At 44.7% G+C, this 23069-nt stretch overlaps 2 protein-coding genes across 2 annotated transcripts in view; both read right to left on the bottom strand.

Annotated features, from left to right (window-relative positions):
- Positions 1–3608, bottom strand: part of LOC142582413 (MKI67 FHA domain-interacting nucleolar phosphoprotein-like) — a 29545-nt gene extending 25937 nt beyond the window's left edge. The window contains exons 1-2 of the mRNA XM_075692106.1: positions 3504–3608; positions 3113–3256 (exon numbers count right to left, since the gene is read on the bottom strand). Of these exons, the coding sequence (XP_075548221.1) occupies positions 3113–3256; positions 3504–3548 (189 nt within the window). The 5' untranslated portion in view covers positions 3549–3608. The remainder of the gene's footprint in view (positions 1–3112; positions 3257–3503) is intronic.
- A 2275-nt stretch (positions 3609–5883) lies between these two features.
- LOC142583489 (aminopeptidase N-like) overlaps positions 5884–23069 on the bottom strand; it is a 41198-nt gene continuing 24012 nt past the window's right edge. Inside the window, exons 15-24 of the mRNA XM_075693976.1 lie at positions 21352–21488; positions 20563–20693; positions 19983–20038; positions 18063–18210; positions 13505–13584; positions 10271–10387; positions 8146–8313; positions 7302–7451; positions 6671–6752; positions 5884–6065 (exon numbers count right to left, since the gene is read on the bottom strand). Of these exons, the coding sequence (XP_075550091.1) occupies positions 5886–6065; positions 6671–6752; positions 7302–7451; positions 8146–8313; positions 10271–10387; positions 13505–13584; positions 18063–18210; positions 19983–20038; positions 20563–20693; positions 21352–21488 (1249 nt within the window). The 3' untranslated portion in view covers positions 5884–5885. The remainder of the gene's footprint in view (positions 6066–6670; positions 6753–7301; positions 7452–8145; positions 8314–10270; positions 10388–13504; positions 13585–18062; positions 18211–19982; positions 20039–20562; positions 20694–21351; positions 21489–23069) is intronic.

The raw sequence follows: 23069 nt of genomic DNA, 5'->3' as shown, positions 1-23069 counted from the left end.
CTTTGTAAGTCTCTTTGCGTTGTTTTCACGAGAAAAAATTGAAGTGTCTGCTTGATGTCAACGGCAAGCTGCGACTTGTGCCGCTCGCTGCTCAATCGTCTTATTCAGACGCGGTTCGTACCTTGTGAGAAGGTGGCATAGCATGTACCGAAGAGTAAACACAGGTATTTAGTCTATGCGGTGCACGTCCCATCCCTTGACATGTGGCAGGATACAATGCAACTGCTACGTGTTGTGACAGCTGGTGGAATACAATGGAACTGCAATGCAATGTTTCCACATATCGACGCTATGCAACGTACATCTCACATTGCGTGACTGCTCAGGTGCTAGGATGCCTGTATAAGGCATGTTTCCGCAGCAGCTAGCAAGCACTAGCATGGTGCAGTGATAGAGTAGCTGATTCCTGAGCGAAGGGCCCGGGTACAATACAGGCTGGAACTAGGTACTTTTTCTCATTCCTGGCGACAGACATCACCAACTGAAATGACTACTGGATTACGCTCATAACAGCTTACGCTGTAAAATTCAGTTGATATTCAGTGCTATTTTTTCCCTCTTCACATCTAGTCTTTTGCAGCCTGTGTGACCTTTCTGAATGCCTAGCCCAGTATTAAGAAATGTGCATTAACTTGAAACCCATGCTTGACTTGGTCAAGGTAACGCCGGGCAGGAACGTGCCCAAGGTACTCATTGCCTTTGTTTCTGTGCATTCATCTTGGGTGTTATCTTGACCAAGTCAAGCATGGGCTGTAAGTTAAGACACATTTCTGCATATGGGGGGTTAATCCCCCTTTCAGCTGTGCTGCCCAAGTTGCCCATGAGGTAAGCCTCTGCCTATCTGCCTAACCTGCCTCAGTGCAGCCTGCAGGAAGATTTGTCCCTAACATATAGCTACAAGCTTGATGCAAAGATGAGATGCGATTTAAGACTTAGCAGAATAGCACATGATCCCAGTGAGAAACACCTGCTGAACGAGCATGCTAATAACACTTTTTGCACATGAATGCAGCCACTACAAGCAGGATATTACACACAGCTACAACTAGATAGTATAAATACTGCATTTTCCACAAAAGTATGTGGGTACGATATCCCATTGAAGATAAAACACTAGAACTGATAGAATTGTCTGTGAACTTCAAACAATTCTTCCGTTTCAGCATACAAAGAGGGAAGCAGCTCGTCCCACCTTGCTCTTCGGACAAGTTCCGGTCACCAAGACGTGCATCACGAAAACGCAAGAAATCATTTAAGAAGTTTTGGGAGCCCTGTGATAACACGGAGAGCTGATCTGTGGAGTACCTCTAGCTGTGTCCAGTGCCGAGCAAGCAGGTCATAACAGCGCGCTCCGTATATCGCTCAGGATGTCAGCAAAGCACTAACAAGCCGAAAGCTTGTTAGTGCTTTGCTGACATCCCGAGCGATATACGAAGCGCGCTGTTATGACCTGCTTGCTCGGCACTGGACACAGCTAGAGGTACTCCACAGATCAGCTCTCCGTGTTATCACAGGGCTCCCAAAACACACACGTGTCGAGGAGCTACATCGCTATGCGAAGTTGCCTACCCTCCGTGCAACCATCGAAGCATCGAAGGCAGGACACGAGGAACGCCTGAAGCACACCAGACAAGGCAGGACTCTACTGGCCTACATGGGAAAGGATATATCAACTTTGCCACAACTGCCATCCGACATCTCACCGTGGGATGACATTGCTGTCGTCGACACTACACGAACGCCCCGAAACATGGGTGCCCAACATGCGCACCGCCGGGCAGCATTCGCTGCGCGTCATGTGCAGACATTGGCAGACGCACCGCCAAGCCATGAACAAGTGTACACTGACGCAGCTTTCGACCCACGCACCAACGAGGGAGCAGTCGCCTACCACGTAGTGGGTTCTTGTGAGACACATTCTACCTTTACAACTGCTGATGCTGACGACCCAACGGAACTTGAACTCCGCGCAATAGCCTGGGCATTAGATAGAGTTTCAAGCACCATGCAAAGCAAAACACATCGATATATACACCGACTCTCAGTATGCGCTGCATGCCTGCAAGTCGCGCCACACATCATCATCGGAAGTACTCCTCGTCAAGCAGGCCTTCAGGCGCGCGGAAGCCCACGGGGTCACTGCAACACTTCATTGGATCCCTGGTCACCAGGGCATCGAGGGAAATGAGAGAGCCCACGAGGCGGCGCGCGCCCTTCTTTCCAACCGCGTCGTCTCCCGGGATCCTTCAGAAGCCCTTACAACCAGCACAGGCAACACGACAAATGGAGCCCCGTATGACCCCGACAGAGCTCTGAGAGCAGCAGCCAACCGACGCAAGAGGGAACTCCGTGCGAGTGTGCCCTCAGACCCAGACCCACTTCCAGCGGGCCTTCCCAGGTCGGGACAGGTGCTGTTGCATAGGCTCCGTTCCGGCTTCGTCCTCACACCGGATGTGCTGGAACGATGGCGACAGTACCGGCCACGCCGGGAAAGACGCCCTCCATCTCCGTCTCCCAACTCCCTTCCATCGCAGGAACCCGGCCATCCCACAGCCTCCGCGGACCAAGAAGCGCTCCATACGCCACACAGGTGCCCTGACTGCGACATGGCTACGCGGCCATCCGCAGCCCATCTGTTTTGGGAGTGCCAGCGACACGCTCAACAGCGGGACCACCACCTGAGGGCGGTGCGAGTGTCGTCCTACGAGGAGTGGATTAGACCGGCAACTGGATCGATGGATTCTGACAGGGCCATTCTGGACTCGCTCTTGGCTTTCGCCAAGGACGCGCAGCTCCTAGGACGGCTCTGAATACGCCTCCCCCCTCCTCTTCCTATTCCCCATTATAGGCCTTCGCGCCATCCTTTAATAAATACATTTTGTCATCATCAAGAAAGAAGTTATGCAGAAGCTGACCACACACGTAGAAGCGTGAATTCGAGCTGGTAATGGTGGTTTGCGTATAGGTTTTTCGCGTTTCAAAGACTTAGGAGATTGTAAAGCGTCACAAACAAATCCCGCAGGAACAAAAAAAAAAAAAACTGTACCAACAGGACGACCGTGAATTGAAACGACATCAAAAGCAGCTTTCGCGCGCAACTTTCTGAACGTACCTTCCCACTTCGTGACAGCCTCAGGTTAGTTACCGTACCGAACTGTGAGAAATACTTTTTCATTTCTTCTTCGTAAAACCCGTGCGGGATGTGTTTGATGTAGATGACGCCACGTCTCTGTTCCTTCTGCTGTTCCTGTCCGGGCTAAAAAAGATAAACAAAAGACATGACATTACACGTCACGCTCACACCAATTCCACGAGTCATCATACGTTAGAAGGTTTTGTAATCAGAATGGTTACAAGCTACAGGCCAAGTGTCGAGAATCACGTGTTTACAATGCGCAGCTAAACTAAACCGTTGCTAGTGGGAACATTGTAAGCGTAAAGCGGCTGTCTGACATTATAGTTCGAAAAACGCATGGTTTATCGAGCAGTTCAGGAATACTTGCCTTTCCATGCTCTTTTTTCTTCGAAATCACCTTTTTCTTAGCCATCTTTTCGAAGCGACGCGCACACCACGCTGCCAAACAACGACAAAAAGAAAAAATTGTGCTAGCGTTGCCAGACCAATAATCTGCCTTATGTGTTTCCGCTGATGCCTCTAAAAACAGACCATCGTTGCTAGTGTCCACTCAAAAAGTAGCGCCTATAAAAAATATAAGTAAATAATTGTAGTAAAACCTACTATTTGCATTGTTTCAATAGTTATTTATGTTGTAGCAAAACATAGTGGGAAAAAAATATTCCGGTTTCGTTTTCAGAGCGCAATTATGTCGCGCTTGCGTGCTCGTATTTAAGGTCCCTTATTCGTGTTCTAGTAATTTCCTTGCTTTCCTTGCCGTACTTTGCTTTAATTTGGCACTCATGAGCGAGTATGTGATCACGATAATGGCACATAGTTACCTACAAAATTGCTGTCGCTAAAACTATCGATTAAATTTGAATAGTGTAGGTGGATTTGAGAAGTATAATTTTGGCTAACAAAGCGTAAAGAATTTACCGAAACATTTTACATTCGTCCATTAAGCAGTGAATTTATAAACAGGGTGTAGAGGGCTTTTACTTAACCTATTTTAATAACAACGGATGATGGCAACTGAAATTTTGCGCTTACTTTCATGTAGTAAAGTGAAAAATCAAGAAAGGTTCAATAGAGCATGAGTAACACAATTTTCTCAACACGAAAACGATCTTGGTCCAAGTTATGCCTGCAAATTTTCTAGCGATTGGCACTCGCGAAAGGAGAACTAAATTGTGCAACATGCGCTAGGTCATGTTTTTAACAACGTGATGACAATTGGTGCCGCACCGTACAGCCAGTTTCGGCGGCCTACTAGTAGCTTTTGTATAATAAAGTCCCTAAGTGCGTTCTAGAAGGCTGTTTTCAAATCAAGTAACCTTCGAAGTCGCTAGGTATGATGACACCAAATTGGTCTGTCACGTCGCTAAAAAAAAAATGTTGCTAGAACATTTTTACTGCTAAAACTGCAACCCGCGCTGCAGGTGTTACATCACGGGGAATGATGACAAAAAAAATTAAATTATGCGGTTTTGCATGCCAAAACCACGATCTGATTATGAGGCACGCCGTAGTGGAGGACACCGAAAAATGTCGACCACCTGGGGTTCTTTAACGTGCACTTAAATCTAAGTACCACGGTTGTTTTTGCATTTCGCTCCCATTGAAATGCGGCTGCTGTGGCAGGGTTTAGATCCCGCGACCTCGTGCTTAACATCCCGACACCATAAGCACTAAGGAACCACGGCGGGCAATGATGAAAACATATTGTGTTATAAACGTAATGATTACGCATGGACACAAAGACTTATACTAACTTGCCGCATTTACAAAACTATGATTACTTGGAAATTTAGAAAGATAAAGCATCCAGAATAATGTCACAAGAACATCTGAAGCCACAAGCACGAGCATTAGACAGTCCATGTACAAACCATCATTCCCATGGTTGCTGAGTGATTCGAGCTTCATAGTTCCCTCGAGTTTTGTATAAAATTCTATAAATTGTAGCGCTGGCAGGCAGTGACTTTGCGAAACCGCCAAGTGGTTAACTGCTTCAATTTTCAACTGCTCACTTTAAGCTCGTCCTCATTCTTGCAGCAAGATACGTGCTATAGCATTTCCTTAACAGCCCTGGGGGTATTCTGTAAGAGTCCACATTCTCGATTGTCCATTTGGGCCACCGCTGATTGGCTGGAGGTGTACGAGCGAGGAGACAGGCGTCCCAAACCAGCCCCTTTCTCGCACGTCGCAAACGTGTGAAACTGCGTGGCAGCTGTAATAAAGTTGAAAGGCGATTGAGCCTCTAGGTAGTCGATGTATATTGGGGCGGAATCACTGCGCATCTCTGCGGCGTCACCCCTCGCGTGAGCGTAGTACGGGGAGCGTCGGTCTGCCTAAATGTTTTGACTGCACTGTCTTCGGGAAAGGTTCATATTTTTAGTCGGCGCTACCTTCGGGATCGGCTTATATTTTTAGACGGCACACACCCACGGGAACTGCTTTAGACTGCACCACTATCGGGATCGGCCCATATGTTTAGACTGCACTATCTCCGGGACAGGCCCACGAAAGCGGCTGGAACGTACCAAACATACCCAATACCGAAAAGGGAGAGTAACTCACAAAGGAAGACATTGTCTAAATGGTCAGATGATTCCTTATGGCTGTGGCCGTATCGCAAGTCATTCCACGCCCCTGTATGGTCCAGTTATCGACAGAGCTTGCGCTGCGGCGATCCGAGCTTTCACCCCGGTGAGCGCACAGAAAATAATCAACCAGACCCACATAGACAAAACCCTAGTCTGTCAATTTATTTCACGTGCTCTCTTTCCCGGTGGGTGAGGACGAAGCGCTTGTCGAGCCACGACTCGACGTCCCGGTAGAAGTACGTAGTCCAGCGGATGTGCTCGCGCGCGTTCTGTATCATGCGCTGCACCTTCTCCTCCTCACTTGGTAGCACGTCTCGGGTGCGCTCGTAGATTGAGTGAAGCTGCGTAAAGAGAGTGTTGCTTTCACGGTACGTTCTCGTTCGCGGACTATCCTCAGTTTGCTCAAAAAGGAATGACAACGAAATAAATGCAAATAGTACGTGCGGAGAAAGCAGTGATCAGTGTAAGCACAAATGCGTCTACAACATTGAGATATTGGTGGAGGCGACCGCAGGAAAGCATTCATGCTGACGTAACTGGGCACCTGATGATGGAATATACATCTTTATGGTTAGTGTAGTACAATATACTATATACTACGCAGGTTAAATGAATATCATTCAAAGTAACATCCAGAGATGACGTCGTAGCTGGATTGCATGAGAATTGACGCAATTGCGGTTGCCGTGATGGTGAAGTACAGGACATCCATGGTAAAGGTCAAGCAATGCAGCTATGAACAAACGCGCACGATGGAAAGATTCGCATTAGTTCAGTCCGCTTATCTCCCACTTATACTGTATAAGGCAGCGAATAGGACAGCCATATGGCGTTCGTGACATCACTAACCTCCACTACCTCTTCTTGTAGCAAAAAGCCATATGTGTAATAAGAAGCACGACATGTTCGCACGTGATTGGCTCCCATGTTTGTCCTCGCTACGAACCTTTTCGAGCTCGCTTTCATGTCGAATGTTGTCCACGATTGTTTGCATGATGGAATCGAAAAGGCCTTGCAGCGTACCGAACCTGCGAAGCAGCCGTAGGGTGAAAGGTGAGCGCTGGCACGTGAACTCTTTGAGACACCAGCAACAGCATAATACACAATACTTCAGACTGAATCTGTTCAAAAACAAAGTTTTGAAAATTAAACCGGTTTGCAAATTTACCTTTATTGATGGGTGTTTACCCGTTTAACGGCATATGCCGCTTGAAACTGGAAACTCGGAGCTTGTATGGTTGAATAGGCTCAACACCACGATTAAATAGCGCAAAAAACACGGACACGTACGATACAAGCGCTGCACATCAGATGCGTCGCCTATCGCTCGTTCCGAGTTGTGGGCACTGTTTCACTTTATATGGAACGTATCTAGAACTTCTCCGTGCAGTGAAAATTTACAAACCCGTGCTCGACACACGGAGGTTTGACTGACTTTTCCGGAGAGAAAAATTTATTCACCTTTCCTCCTGCACACTGACCCCAACCCCTCACGGGAAAACACTTCGCAAGTCCAATTGAGGCCAAGCATCGTATTTTAGCGGGGCCCGGCTGTGACCACGGTTGTAACATCATACCGGTTGAACATGGCGTCCTGGTGGTCGGTCATGAATCGGATAACACTCTTGCTGCCCGATATGCTGGTGCTTGAGATGGCGTTAAGCAGGTTCGCCGCCTTCTGCGTCGTCTCCACGCCGGAGTTCTTGTTCACCAACTGCAGCAGCAGCCTGCGGTGAAAGAAGGAACAACGGAACACTGTGTAGGACAAGAAAGCAGTAAACACGTGGAAATTCTTTCTAGCGCTTACGCAGCTATACACAAACGAAGCCAGTGCCTCATTAAATTTGAGTTGACGGCTGTGTAACATCGGCTCCCATACGGTTAAAAACTAAAGCAATACGCACTGTTAAGCATTTCGTCCGTAATTGAGGTGCAGTAACCGCGCGACATCGGAAATAAGTTGCATGTGGTTGCCATTGTATCTTTACAATGTCAGCGAACGCGTCAAGAAAGCTCTGCATTGCCTTCTGCTCTGCGGAATTACTGGCGAAATGGAGGCACTTTCGTAGGGGCTCCTTTGATGGTATCCCCACAGACGGCGATGTTCGCACCATGTGTGTGTATCGTTCTACAGACAGCCGCCTGGACATTCGACAATTGCTGTGAACTGTGGAAGTGTTCTTGCCTTGATGGAAACCGGGATCAATACAAGGCAGTGGGGCCTTTAACGAATGGGTGTACCCTGCAGGCGACAATCGAAGCGCTCCAATTGCGCGATAGAATGTTACCGTAGAAGCTGGCCTGCGGGGTCATTATTCGTAGTCATGAACATTTCCTTTCCTTTCCTTCACATGATTAAGGCCTTGAGCAATCCTGTGCTGTTAAAGATTCATTCATTTATTTCTATGCCGAATGTCTCACCTCTCTAGTAGCTTGAGATCCGTGGTACAGGACAGCGCCTTGAGCAGCACCACACGCTCCTGGGTGTTGGGCGACATCTCGTAATGTTTCCACAAGAAGTTGAAGTCATTCTGGTTCCCATGCTTGATGGCCTGGCAGAACACGATGGGACGGTACGAGTACGGCACCCTGCACGAAATTGAGCGGACGCCGGTGCATTTCTACCGAAGCCTTCGTCGTCGTGAGTAGTGACTGCGACAGCTTCGCCTGCACGTTCGGCTTACAGCTGAGTGTCCCGAACCTGACGGTTGCATATACGAAGTTCGCCACAGGTAACTTAACATTACAGCGTGATGCAAAGTACTGCACAACATACATACATACATACATACATACATACATACATACATACATACATACATACATACATACATACATACATACATACATACATACATACATACATACATACATACATACATACATACATACATACATACATACATACATACATACATACATACATACATACATACATACATACATACACACATACATACATACATACATACATACATACAATACAGTTTTATTCGCCCGTTTTTTCATACACATGCATGAATCTGCTGGTCAGCCTAAGCACATAGGGCTTGTCGGCTGACCTGGCAGCTGGTGGATACATCAGCAGTTACAAGGCTCAATGATGTACAACACAAAGACCAGATAGCAGGATCCCGTCCAGCTCGACATAAAGAAAAGAAAATAGATATAAAGAAAGGAATCGATAAACATGAAAGCAAGTATAACTTGACAAGCTGCGATAAGTAGACTAGACACATGACGTAAGAGTAAACATGGAACGGAGCATGACCCTAAAGCCACACAGAATTGTCATTCTTGCATTGTTTCTAAGCACCACTTTCTTATCTTTTTCACCAGTGTTCTTCTTTTTGCAATATTGCATAAATCGTCATTGAGATCATTACATACCGCTGGGACATAATAGTTCCTCGTTCTTTTTTCCATAGTTTGCGAAAACTCTTGGCTTAACGTACCTGTCTGTTTTCCTTAGTGTCACTTCTTTGTGGACAGCTACCCTGAAATCTCTTGAAATATAGTGTCGCAGAACCACTGAAAACAGAAACATTTAGCTTACCTTGAGTATGCCTAGTTTACAGTATTTTTCTTTTGCAGAAGCCGTGTGTAAGACTGTTCCATAAGATATACTATTTACTATTCGTTTGATAAGCTTATTAATCGTTTGCCTTTTGTATTCTGAGCATGTACCATATAACGTTATTCCATAGCGCAAAACAGACTCCACTAATGCTTTGTATATTGTAATTCTTAAATTGAGAGGACATTTCCCACGCAAATTATAAATTAAAGCTGCCATAGTTGGTAACCTTTTGCGCAAGTGTTCCACATGATTATTCCAAGTTAGGGGCTCGTCCACAAAAAGTCCTAAATATTTTACCACTGAATCAGGCTGCATGGGCACACATTCACAAGTGCCGCAGGTAGATTTGTGCAAGTATAAGGGTCGGTCAAGGCTTACATGGTTATGTGGATTTCTGAAACATAAAAATTTGGTTTTATGAGGATTGACGAAAATACAATTTTCCCCAAACCCCTCCATGATTTTATGTACATCTTCTTGGAGGCGCGTGCATCCTCTCTCATATTCGGCGGCACCTAGAATAAGCACGGTGTCATCTGCATATTGGAATATCTTGGAGTTCAGTTGCAAATTGCCCAAGTCAGCGACATAAATATCAAAAAGTATTGGTCCCAAAGTGCTACCTTGCGGTACACCGTATTTTATTTATTTATAGCAGCTGTATGTATGCTGTATGTATGTAAATACATACATACAGTATTTACAGTACATACACACATACATACGTACGTACGTATGCACACACACACACACACACACACACACACACACACACACACACACACACACACACACACACACACACACACACACACACACACACACACATATATATATATATATATATATATATATATATATATATATATATATATATATATATATATATACGCAGGCATGCGAACAGACAAACAAATAGACATAGAGACCTGAGTTATTGACTTAAGGCTAGAACTACGTACGTACATGTGGTAAGCGGCATCATAATTAGTCTTGAGGTTTTCGAACATCCTCCGGCAGAACGAGACACACGGGTTGTGATCGTAGTCGCAGCTCAGCGTCAGGACAGAGCTTCGCAGTATTCTGTAGTGAACAAGACGCGGTGCACACATGTGTTTAGAATGTAAATATGAAATAATAATATCTAAATAAATTAAAATATGGGGTTTTACGTGCCAAAACCACTTTCTGATTATGAGGAACGCCGTAGTGGGGGACTCCGGAAATTTGGACCACCTGGAGTTCTTTAACGCGACCTAAATCTAAGTACACGGGTGTTTTCGCATTTCGCCCCCATCTAAATGCGGCCGCCGTGGTCGGGATTCGATCCCACGACTAGTGCTTAGCAGCCCAACACCACAGCCACTAAGCAACCACGGCGGGTAAAAAATATAATCTCTTTGTCAACTTCAGAACAGCCCGTATTGCTGCACTGTTATTTTTTGTTTTATTTTGTTTTATCATGCTGCGACGACTGTAGGTAAGAGTGTCAAATACCGGCTTTTTGTCGCGGCAGCATATACCGCGCCGCAATCCTACTCGTCCATGCAAGCAAGAGAACTCGTGTAACGTTGACCCTAAGCACATATCGCATATAAAATACTGCGGAGGTATAAAATTTCGATGGTGCCCATTTCATACTTCCCTTTTGTTTCACTTTAAGGAGACAGAGAGTAAAGCGTTAGGTTTTCTGAACTCGTTAATCAGTTTCGTGCCTTCGGCGCCTACCGCATCGCAGACCTTGATAGCGCCCTAGAAAGTGCTCCATTGATGGAAGCGCATGCGATGCCGCGTGCGCTTCCGCTAATGAGAGAGGAGCGTTTGGTCACGTGACGTAAAGCGTGGCTTTTCTCTAACACCACCAAATAGTGCTGATGCCTACCGACTACACTCGCCGTAAAGTGGAAGTGTACCCCGCGGCGTTGCGTTAACGGACCATATAACGTAAAACTATTCCAATGTGTTTTTATTCCAATCTCCTGAAGTCAAATTTGCGTAACTGCCGATGCGAACATCGGGCGGTCACCGGCAGGGTTGTCTGAACAGACTAATCAAACGCTCTCCTCGTTCATATATAGGAGGTCACTTTTGTTTCCTTGAAAAACGAATAACATTGCCTACGCTGAGCGGCTTGTCTTATCTAATTGGCTGGCAAGAGGTGAGGAGCACGCTCAAGTGGAGAGGGATTCGACGGAGCCGAGCCATTGCACTGAAAATCGATAACCGGACGAAGAGAGTGGTGCCGGCGTCTGAGATTGGTCCGCTTTCCCTTACTTAGCTTGCGTTGGCTAGTTGAAAATCGCGGCGGCATGCAACGGAAGCTTAAGAATGACGCTAAAACGGATCCTCAGCAAAGAAGAGTTGGCAGAACGAGATCATAAACATGCCGAAATTGCCGGAAAACGTCACACGGCCAAGCAAGAAGCTTTATTATACGCAAATAAGCCCATGTTTTCCGGCAGGTGTGAGTAGTGAGTGCCTGAGCGATCGGCGGCAGCCATCTTTTATTCCTTTCGGAACGGAGCTGCCTGCGGTTATTAAGAAAAAAGCTCAGTTTTGTTCGGCATATTAATGAATCTTTAACGCGCACACGTCACTCTGACGCAGTCAGTTTTTGCGGTTTTGTGACGTCGCATGACAGGCAGGTGAAGTGGGTGCAGCCCGAAAGCTTTGACCAATAGCCGAGGGCTAATGGCTAAAAGGCGTCGAATCAAAGATAACTATTTTTCTTTTGTTCGGCCAAATCATGCATAATCAGTGTGTACACGTCATATCAGATGGGGAGCTATCGCGGTTTTCCTGACGTCGCGTGACAGACTGACAGACTGGTCGCGTGGCTGGTCCAAAAAAGTTTTTGACCAATCTAGTAGGGCTGATTTGCAGAATTGGAATAGAAAAGTTTGGAATAGTTTTACGTTACAGCGCCCTTGGTGTCTATGAGAGTGCCGGCGGCAGTGGCACGCTCGGTGAGCTTCTGCGCGCTCGGCTGCGCCAGTGTATGCTTATAAAGCCAGCTAGCGCTCAGTTATCGCAGAGGAACGTAGTAGTTTAAAACACTACGATGCAGAACATCCTTCACACTGAAATTTCATGGAGAAAGCAGAGCCTTGTCACAAGTGATTCGGTGAGTTCGAGATTGTCTCGCCCGTACCACAGCTAGAGCTTAAGGGTCCCTCACCAGGCCACATAGCAAATTTTGGTTATACAGTGGAAGTTACGTGCCTTTAAGGAGCGTTCTACAGCAAGAATTTTACAAGTTAGTTCATTAATAGCAGAGATAGAAATATTAGCAGTGCCATGAACCCATGATTTCCGGAGGCGCGCGTAACCACCAAAATTGACACTCTCCACTTGCACCGCCTAGCATCCGCAAGAGAAATTCCTACCCTACGTTCCCCCATACAGGAGCTCGAAGATCGCGTGACGCAAACGTCACAAGTCCAGCCTTCTTTTCCCCCCGCTTTCTCGCTGCGCGACGCACTTCCGCTGACGGCGTCGCGCGCGAGCTGTTGCCTTTGTCGCGTTTTGCTCAGTGCACGATTTTGCGCGCTCTGCACGAGAACACCTGACTAGCGGTATAAGTCAGTGCTACACGAACACAGAGGCAGATACAAGCGGTTCAAAGAGCATGATCGCGCGCTGGAACACGGTAGGAATTGACATAGTTTTGTTGTCTGTGCGCGCGACTGAGCGACGTGGCAACAAGCAGACGAAACAAAAGTACATCTCTCTTGCTACGGTACGAAGTAAAACAAGAACATGTATAGACATTCGGTTTGTGTGTTTTATTATTTCTCTAAACTTTAATTCGTGTAGCGGAGCAATAGATTGAACGAATAACAGATGTTGCCTTGAATAATTCTCGAAATCACGGGTCACTATGAGCGGCGTCACGGCACAGACGTGTGCATATACGTCACCTCTCCGGCTGGGAACGCGGCGCCCGCGAGGAGGAGGACAAATGGCACTTGGTTTAAAATTTCAGCGCTTTTGGCGGCGCGTAGCGATGTAATACTTAGCAAACACGATCGTTAGCGCGCATTGTATGCACTGCGCTTGTCAGCTCAATATGGCCAGACCTGGTGAGGGGTCTGGTGAGGGTCTCTTTAAACATTAGAGTTACACACTCGTAACCGCCGTGTAATCTTTTTTAACTACCGCTCCCCTATTGGCAAATAGAGGTGCTCACTTTAGACTTACGATATCTGCATGGATTCGTCCTTGCTCTCCTCGGACATGAGACGTTCATACTGGTTCGAGAGCAGGTGGTTCACGAACCTCTGAAGAAGGAGAGTGAAACACGGAATGACAACAGAGCGGTAACGTACGTTCAAGCGGTACAATTTGTTATGTCGCGCTGCTTTCGTAAGGTGCGAGACTCGCCAACTATATATGCGTATAAAGAATCGTTATACGACTTAAATGCAAGTAAATATCAGAGATCCTGTCTCTACAGGCTAGCCCCTGAACAACACAGTTCCTAAGCACTGGAGAACATCAAAATGTTATGGTGCTGTGTTTAGTTACCCACAGACAGCTGAGATATGCGCATATAGGCAAGGAAATGTTGAAAGTATATGTAATGCACTTTCAATTAATAGTTCGCAGGTGGCATAATAGGCTTTTACTATGCGGTACGTTCGTTGGATGTAGAAAGAAAAGCCGACCGACACAAGACGTTTAAAGGGAAACAGAATAAATATAGCAACCCTTAAGTTAAATAGACAGATTATGCTTCGGAAAATAGGAAACAAGTCACTTTTACCAAGAGCACTACCTTGCAGGAAAGAAAATATGTATGCAATAAAGGAAGAAAATGGAGATGGGGGCCGAGATTGGTGGACAATACATCGAACACACTAATGACGTATTTTCGGCGCGTCGGCGCGCTAAGTAGTGTCGACGCGATCGTTTAATCTTGAGGAATGACCAGATTTTAATTTTGGCTTACTCTATCGTGGCGCTCTCCTGTTACCGATGAAGGAAGAGGTACTATAATTACGGAAAGCATGGTATGCATTCCCTGCATAACTTAAAAAGAATGTTGCAGCGTGCTCTTTATTAGTGAAATTATATCTTTTTTGCGTTCATTTTCTCGTCTCAGGAATGAAGTTTACTTTTCGTTCTTTTCGAGCAGTCATTTCATTTCATTTATTTTCGCCCAGGACGAGGAAATACAGAGATGAGTGGGTGGTATGAAAACAAAAACAAAACACATTCACACAGTCATTTCGTGCTCTGCTCAGTCACAATTCTTTGTCCTTATTTAGACGACTTGTGTCTCACGGCTTTCTTTTTTTTTCGCTTTTTCTTAGTGACACGATTGTGAAGCATCATTGTTTTCCTTGAAGTTGGTTCCACTGTACGTTATTTGCTGTAATTTGATTCCGTTCCATTTATTGTAACCTCAAAGGAACCCGAAGGGGCAATACATATGTGGGAGCTGTAACAAGGTAGTACGATATATACGAAAAAAGAAAACACCAATAACTCAAGACAAATACGTTAGAGATACATAAATAGCGTTTAGTTATTACGTGAATGATGAAACAAAGAAGCAATGAAATAATCCAAAGAATAACACTGAAAACAGGCAAGTTAATAAGGTAGTGGCAACATTCGTTTCAATGGGAAGAACAGTCAAAAGTAAAAATATGCAAATATTTGTTTCAATCAATCAATCAATAAATCAATAAATCAATCAATCAATCAATCAATCAATCAATCAATCAATCAATCAATCAATCAATCAATCAATCAATCAATCAATCAATCGATCGATCAATCAGTGTTTGTTATAGCGCCCAGGAACTGCTACGGAGCCTTCGTACTGGTGCACATAAAAATTAATACGCGAGACAAAATCTACAGAGAAGACAAATAGGGTATACAAAACAATGTGAGATAGGGAAACAGAAACAAATAGGGCAACAGAAAACAAGGAGGCCGCACGTAAAAGGGAAGTTAATCACCCAACATGCTTATCTACATATATACAGAACATAGGAAACGAACTGTGAATTATGTCAATATTGTCAGAATACTTATTATACGTCTTTTGGAGTCGAGCCATATAGTACAGTCTCTAATGCAACAAGGCCATGCAGAAAAAGCGGCATGCTGCCTGGTATGCGTTTGTGGCACGGAAAATTGCACATGATCAAGAAGCTTTGGACAATGTATAGTGCCATGGTCCACCTTAAAGAGGAACAGGAGATCTGGTTCAATATAGAGGAACAGGAGATCTCGTTCAATACGTCTTGATCTTAAAGGTGAACGTAAGTTTAGGTATACTTGAGAGGACTGGGCTATACCCTGCAGAACGACAAAAGCGGCGCTTGAATATAGATACGAATTTATTCTGGACGCATTCAAGAAAGTCAGAATTAGGTTTACACGTTTCGTCCCAAACTACAGAGACATATACTCTATAGTAGTGGAAGGCACGCGGTAAAATACAATATCAGAAAGGCAACAGGAGAGTGGAAGTCATGAGATACAATCAATACCAAGAGCCTGAAGGTCACGTTGTTCCACATATTTAGCGTGTGAAGAGAAGCTTTGTCTTTTTCAAAATACATACAAAAATCTTTCATTTCATCGACTCTGGGCCATGGAGCATCCTGAAGGGTTTATGAAAATTGTACACGATGGGTTTCCCGCATATAGCTTAATGCCGTAATTTTGGAAGCATTTAGGAGTAGTTTATTGTCTCTGCACCTGTTTGAGAGTGAAAAAACAGTTTTTTGGAGATAAATGCAGTCCTAAACATTGACAGCCCTAAATAACTTTAAAGATTGCCTAGCTATTGCATTTAACGGAAAAGGAGCACCTGCCGAGCAAACGCTGATGAGCGCAGAGACAAGGGCTACAGTAGTGTTTACAACGAAAAAGACTAATACAAGGACGTTTTGATATATCAAGCAGTTTGACACCCCTCTATTTGAATTTTTTTCAGAACGCAATTTCGAACATATTTGTACCTTCTTTGTTAAAAAACTGCGGAGCGTATGGGAACTCAATTTTATGAACATTTGAGTTAGTGCTTCGTACAAACTTTGAACTATAATGATTATCCACACGCCAATGGTAGTTTAGAAAACAAACAAGAAGCATGAAATTGTGGAGGGTATACAATGTAAAAAAGAAAGAAATGTGTTGCCCTAATTTTTGTACTGATCTACATAGTTTTAGTTCCTGTTGTGTAGCGGACCATTGTCTCTCGTTTCACAAAATTTGAAAGCTCTGCATCTAATAGTTTTTAGAAAAGGTACATTTGTGAAAAATTCGAAATAATAATAATAAACTGAAATTAGCTTTTTCTTTTTCATGTAATATTTATGAATAGCCCGACTCAGACTGATAGCATATAAAGAATTTAAAAGGCAGAACCATGTAAATTACTCATCTGATTGCAATTCTCCCATACTGCCTTTTAAACTTTTTACATCGCCAGCATATAGAAGGAATGAAGAGTGTTGAATTGCTGATGAAAAGTCATTTATGGACAGTAGGAAGAGAAGTGGGCCAAGAACGGATCCTTTAGGAACTCTGCTATAGTGACCTCATAGCTAACAGAGCTCTGTCAATTAATGGCAACGATTATACACCAATTAGATACCAGGGCAGGTATGGAAGACGGTATCTTCATTCGCCTGAGATTTAATTGTTATGAGGCGCTCATGGCAAAGCACATCAAGTGTTTTACTTCGGTGAAAGAATGTCTAATTGGCACCTACGTACCACACTGGAAGTAATGCTCATAAATGTAACTAAGTTCGTTGCTGTGGAGCGCCCTGATACAATTCCACGCTATTTATCTATTAAAATGTTCTTAGCACTAACAGAAAGCGGCAATGTGGTACAGATTGAAACACTTTTGATGCAATGCAGAGGGTATATGCAGGCCAGTAGCGAGCAACTGCCCTTCTAGCCCCGCAACTTGTGTACGGGCACTACTCATGCTGCCTTCCAAGTGCTAGGAAACGTACTAGACTTTAGGGAACTGCTGAAGATGCTTGTGAGAACAGGGACAAGTATGTTTTTATACGTCTTAAGCAGTGCGAAAGGCATATCATCCGCGACACCGGAAAGGGTTGAGGCGCTGTATGCACTTGAAAACAAGGTCTTCATTGACTAACAGCGTGCGCACCGTAACAGATGAGAAGGAAGGTTACTTGAGAAAGAAGCAACTTTTACACCAAATACTGAACAGAAAAGTCCTGAAAAGGCATCAGCAGTTTTCGAGAAATCACCATTTTGATCGAGAAACACATTTTCGGCGCTCAATTTAAGAGAGCGAGAGAGCTCTCGTAGTTCCAGAAATACTTTGAATTACTTGTCATGTTGGCTTCAACACGTTCAATGTGGTCATATGTATCATTGTTATAATAATACCTGGAAAGACAACGACAGCGAATAAATTCAAGTTTGCACTTACCTGGGTCTGTTTGCCCTGGTTAATAATAATAATAATAATAATAATAATAATAATAATAATAATAATAATAATAATAATAATAATAATAATAATAATAATAATAATAATAATAATAATAATAATAATAATAATAATAATAATAATAATATTAATAATAATAATAATAATAATTTTTGTTGTTGTTGCCTTATGTCAATCTAGCAGCGCTGTTATCGCGCGGCGCTATGTCTGACTGATGGCAACGGCAACCAATGTGGTTGTTGCCGTTATGTTGCACATGAGCGCATTCACAGTGCCACTGGTGGGCAGAATACAGACCTTCCACTTTTGGTAGATCTTGGTGTGCCTGAGCACCGGGTCCAGCTTCTGGAAGTTGGTGAGTGCCGCGTTCCAGGGTACGTGGTGACGCTCCTTCGGCAAGTACTCGAGCACGTCGAACGCCAGGTCGTACTGCAGCTGGCCGCCTCTGCAGGCGCGCGCAGCTCACTTAGTTATATTGTGATAGAAATTATAGGGACACTCGAGGCGCGTTCGCGCGTTTGTCGCCGCCGTGCTGTCGTGAGTTTGAAAGCGCATGTGCGGCCAGCGTAGGCCAGCTCGCCGAGACCATAGGCGCAGCGGCCGTGCACTGTGTTGGAGGTCACGTGATCTACTGCGGGTGCCAGTGAGAGCATGCGAGGGCGAGTCGAGAAAGCTGGTGGCATCGTGCGTGCTGTCTTCCCGCGCGCACAATGCTGGAGGCCACATCAGCTGAGTTTCGGAGGCGCGGCTCAGTTGAAATGGTGAAGGGAGCGGCAGCAAGGAACGTTCGATTCCGGACAAGCCCACGCACTTTCCGTTGCCGGCGCTACTCATTGCGCCAGCTCTCTGACCGCGAGGGATCGCTGTCATCGAGTGAAACCTCTGGCCTTGTGTATTTTGGACGCGTGACACCAGGCGTGTTTAGGTAGCATGCGAATGTTTTCTGCAATTTATGCTGCTAATAAAACGACGAACCTTACAACGCGTAATAGTCTAATACTCTGCTATCGCTGTCAGTGTTTCGCTTTTCGGGTGAAACTGCACTTTTTTGTTGGCGTATAGTGTCAGATGATGTCAGTCCTTTTAGCCATGAACAAAGCTATCGGCTATGTATTCGACTCTGCCATATCCTGGAAATCAACAGTATGAGATATAGGGCACGATTGTAGTTCCAGCCAACAACTATTCTGCTATTCTGGACACTGTTTAATTCAGCCTTATTATGTAACTTCGCCATCTTGTCGTCTCTGATTGGTTGACAGGGTTGCTACGGCCTCTCTGATTGGCTCAAAACGCCAACGTGGCGGTATTCGACAATGTCCGGAATAACACCGATGGATGACACGCGGAAAGGACCATGGGAGTTAGTCGTCTTTCCAGTCTGCCTGTCCCATCTGCGTAGCGCGAGAATACCTCTTGTCTTTCTGAGAATTCCTTGTGTGTTTAAAAAAACTCGCATCGGAGGAGCTTAAAATTGTACTGCAACGTCTACAAAAGCTACAAAAACTAGTGCATCCTTGGCTAGCACCGACCAGTACGGCCTCATCAACTGTAAATGAGGTCGTACTGTAAGCCACGATTTATGTGCACAGGTTAAAATAACAAAATGGATCAAAACTGCGTGTAGTTTTTCAGGGCACGGTATTGCACTTTCATTGCTTGGTAGCTGACTCAACTTTGCGTACCCGCACACCTACTATATTCAACCACAATAACAGAGAACGCTGAGGTGCAAGTCCCATCCTTTCCGCTTTTCTTTTTACTTCTTTTTGCTAATATTGTCCATGGCACTCTTATTCAGCAAGTACAATTAAAGAAAAAGTATTACCAGTGCACGTATGGTAAGTGCCAATCGAAATGCTCAGAGACAAAACGAAACAATGCGCGCTTTGTTGTTCAGTCGTGTCCGCGGTGAGTCGCTGAGTGGGCGTTAAAGATTTATTTGCTTTCATAGTTATCCGCGAATGCGATATGTGTTCTCTGGTTCGCGTGCTAGTCAGGTTTGTTAATGCATGTAGGGGAGAATTTTCGAGGCAAGAAAAACATAAGATGATCTCAAGTGGCGTCCCTGAGCTCATTACTGTGTGCTTGTAACTGGTGTAAATATCGGTTTAACCTTACTAGTGAGTGACAAAGTTAATGAGTGTTGAGTGTAAAAACAATTGGTCAGAACGAAAAACAAACAAACAAAGCAAATTGAACATTGCGAAGACCTACCGGGCAAGGTCGAGGGCATCATCGATGAGCTGAGCCCGGTTGAACTCGTGAATCACCTGGCAGAAGGGGAAGGCAAACGCAGGAAGCACTCTGCGCGTTTGAAATACTGTAAAATGTGCGCTGACGAACCTCATATAAAAATATATCAAACATAAGCCAGCATTTGACAGAGTCACAACAGCAGCCTCAAGTTGAAAGTTGCCGAGCTAATAATGGAAAATTACTGAGACCTCCACGAGATTTCGCATAAAAATAAAAATAAAGGTGAAGTTAAATGTATCAATTGTTCCATTGCTATGCGCCTCCTGGTCAAATCTTATTTGTTTTGATTATTCCCGTAGTCAAAGTCTACAGTTGTGGCGGCACCAGTATCGCTTTAAGGAATTTAGAGCTGCTTAGCGCTGCTTGCACAAATTGTTAGTCAAACATGAAATGCGAGTACGAAATTCAATATTTGTATCGGTTGTCTGAGTCTGAGTCCATGGGGAAGATATAAAATAGGGGCACGGTCGTCGGAAAGCAAGAAGCGGGATTAGCACAGACAAGTTGCTGGCGAGAAGTTAAACTCAAATATGTTCACCTTGTGGTCAGTCTCCAACTGACCGACGAGCAGCAGCCAGTTGTTCCTGTCGTAGTTCACTTTGTAGTAGTAGGTCTCCTGAGCGTTGAGCAGCAACCAATGGTTCTTGCTCGGCGCGCCGAAAAGCGGGGCTGCGGATGAACGAAGCGAAATCAGCAAAAAAAAAAAGAAAAGCACAATAACGTGACTTCCAGTTTCGGTAGTCCTTTCTTCCCGGATGCCTGGCCCATCAATCCGTGTGGCTGGTGCTTAAAATCAATGCGCTTAATTAGATCTATACGCTTTTCTAGCTCTATCTCGAGATATGACAACAGTGAAAACAGCGAATAGAGGGGGAAGGTGTGAGTGGTATCACCCGCAGCAAATAAATGAAGTATGGGAAAGTATAGGATCAATGTAGGACCATTACATTAGACAACGCCAATCGCCAATTAAACTTATGCGCCCGCTCACAATGCTACCACCCGCCGTGGTTGCTCAGTGGCTATGGTGTTGGGCTGCTGAGCACGAGGTCGCGGGATCGAATCCCGGCCACGGCGGCCGCATTTCGATGGGAGAGAAATGCGAAAACACCCGTGTGCTTAGATTTAGGTGCACGTTAAAGAACCCCAGGTGGTCAAAATTTCCGGAGTCCTCCACTACGGCGTGCCTCATAATCAGAAAGTGCTTTTGGCACGTAAAACCCCAAATGTTATTATTATTACAATGCTACTTGAAGAGCGTTCGTCCGAAAAGAAGGGCACATTTTGCTGCACGGACAATGCTATCGCAAATGTAAGGATCACTCACATGTCCTCGTACTGAACCAGTGCTTGGGCGCGGTCGCTGTGAAGTCAGGATTGTCCTCCGTGACGATCGAAATTGGAATGTGCCATACGGTGCTGTCGAATGTATTGGAAAGAAACAGTTGAAAAGTAGTGCAAGGTCTTACAAACGATAGAAGACTGTTACGCATTTTTTTCCTATTTTCAGAACATTGGAGCGACCGGGAAAAAAATTAGCATTACATTTGCTTTTCCGCTTCACATTTCCTCTTTGTTCTTGTATCCGCTTAAGCCCTTTCTACTGGTCGAAAATGCGAGTGAAATCGCCAAATAATGAAATGAGCATGACACTGGACACGAATATTTCCCTCCAGTGTTGATTTACTGTTTTGCAAAAACGAGTTATTCAGTCAAGCACTGCGTTTGTTATGCTGGCTTAAGGCTTTAACTGCGCGCCAACTAGGCATTTGATATTCATTCGACAACTTCGGCATTCATTATAGCCACCAAAATTAGAGGCCATAACCAGTGCTGGGCAGTATCGAAGATACATCTATCTTAGATACTTAGATACTCTTTGGGTATCTTGCATCTGTACCATGATACGTCTGGCAAGACGTTGTATCAGTATCTGCTTTTCCAATATACGAAAGTATGTGTCGCGTATCTTAAGATACAAGATACTGTCTATCGCAACATCACCGTGCGAAAGTATAAACGTTGGCTGAACTGCGCTTCTCAAGCTGATACTGCTGCAACTAAGCCACCTGAATAAAACTAAAGGCAGCAAAATTCTTCTATCTTCCCGCCAGAGCCCTCCATCGAGGGCAGGCGATGAGGTCTGCGCGTCCCTATTGTGGAGCAGAGTCAAGAGGTCGTGCTCCACAGTGGTATTTCTCTAATACTCCCCAGCGGTATTTGTGACATCGTGCAGAGGCTTCTTAATGACGTTCTTGTAATTATATGGCGATCCTCTAACTGGTCAGGAAGCAGGGCAACGACTGCCATCAATTACAAAAGCGACAAGCTTAAGCACGAGGACGCGGGATCGTATCCTTACCCCGGCGGCCGCATTTCGATGTAGGCGAAATGCGAAAACACCCGTGTACTTATATTTAGGTGCAAGTTATAAAGAACCCCAGGGGGTCCAAATTTCTTGAGCCCCCACTGCGATGTGCCTCATAATCAGATCGTGGTTTTGACACGTAAAACCCCCTATTTTTTAAAAGCGACAAGCAAAAACCGCTGACAGTGCAGCGTATAAAGAGCTTTCATCTTAAGCAGCTAATGCAACCCCAATAAGTTGTTTCAGAACGAAAATATCTTACTTTGAGCAAGAAAGACAAAATCTTTGAGATACTAACACATATTTGATTAAAATAAGACAAGTTTTGCCGAAGTTAAGAAATTTAAAAGCAAACATTTTAGTGCTTACGAGTTTGCTGCTACATTATATATGTGGATCTATATATAGCAAGAAATTTGCGAATGTATCGAAGTATCTTAAGATGCAAATGAAAGTATCGTATCGGATACGGTAATTGCGGTAGTATCTTGTATCTGTACCGCAAATACTCGTTGCCGGACTATTTTGTATCGTATCATGATACAATAGTCAAGTATCTATTCTCAGCCCGGGTCGTAACCGCCCATAATAAAAGAATGCTATCATTATCATGAAAGTTAGAAATGCATGGGCGACGTTCCACAGCGTTAAGGCTTCGTCAATTACAAGAACACACA

The sequence above is a fragment of the Dermacentor variabilis genome, chromosome 5 (assembly GCF_050947875.1).
Source record: "Dermacentor variabilis isolate Ectoservices chromosome 5, ASM5094787v1, whole genome shotgun sequence".
Classification (NCBI taxonomy): Eukaryota; Metazoa; Arthropoda; class Arachnida; order Ixodida; family Ixodidae; genus Dermacentor; species Dermacentor variabilis.
This window is presented reverse-complemented; position numbering and strand designations above follow the sequence as displayed.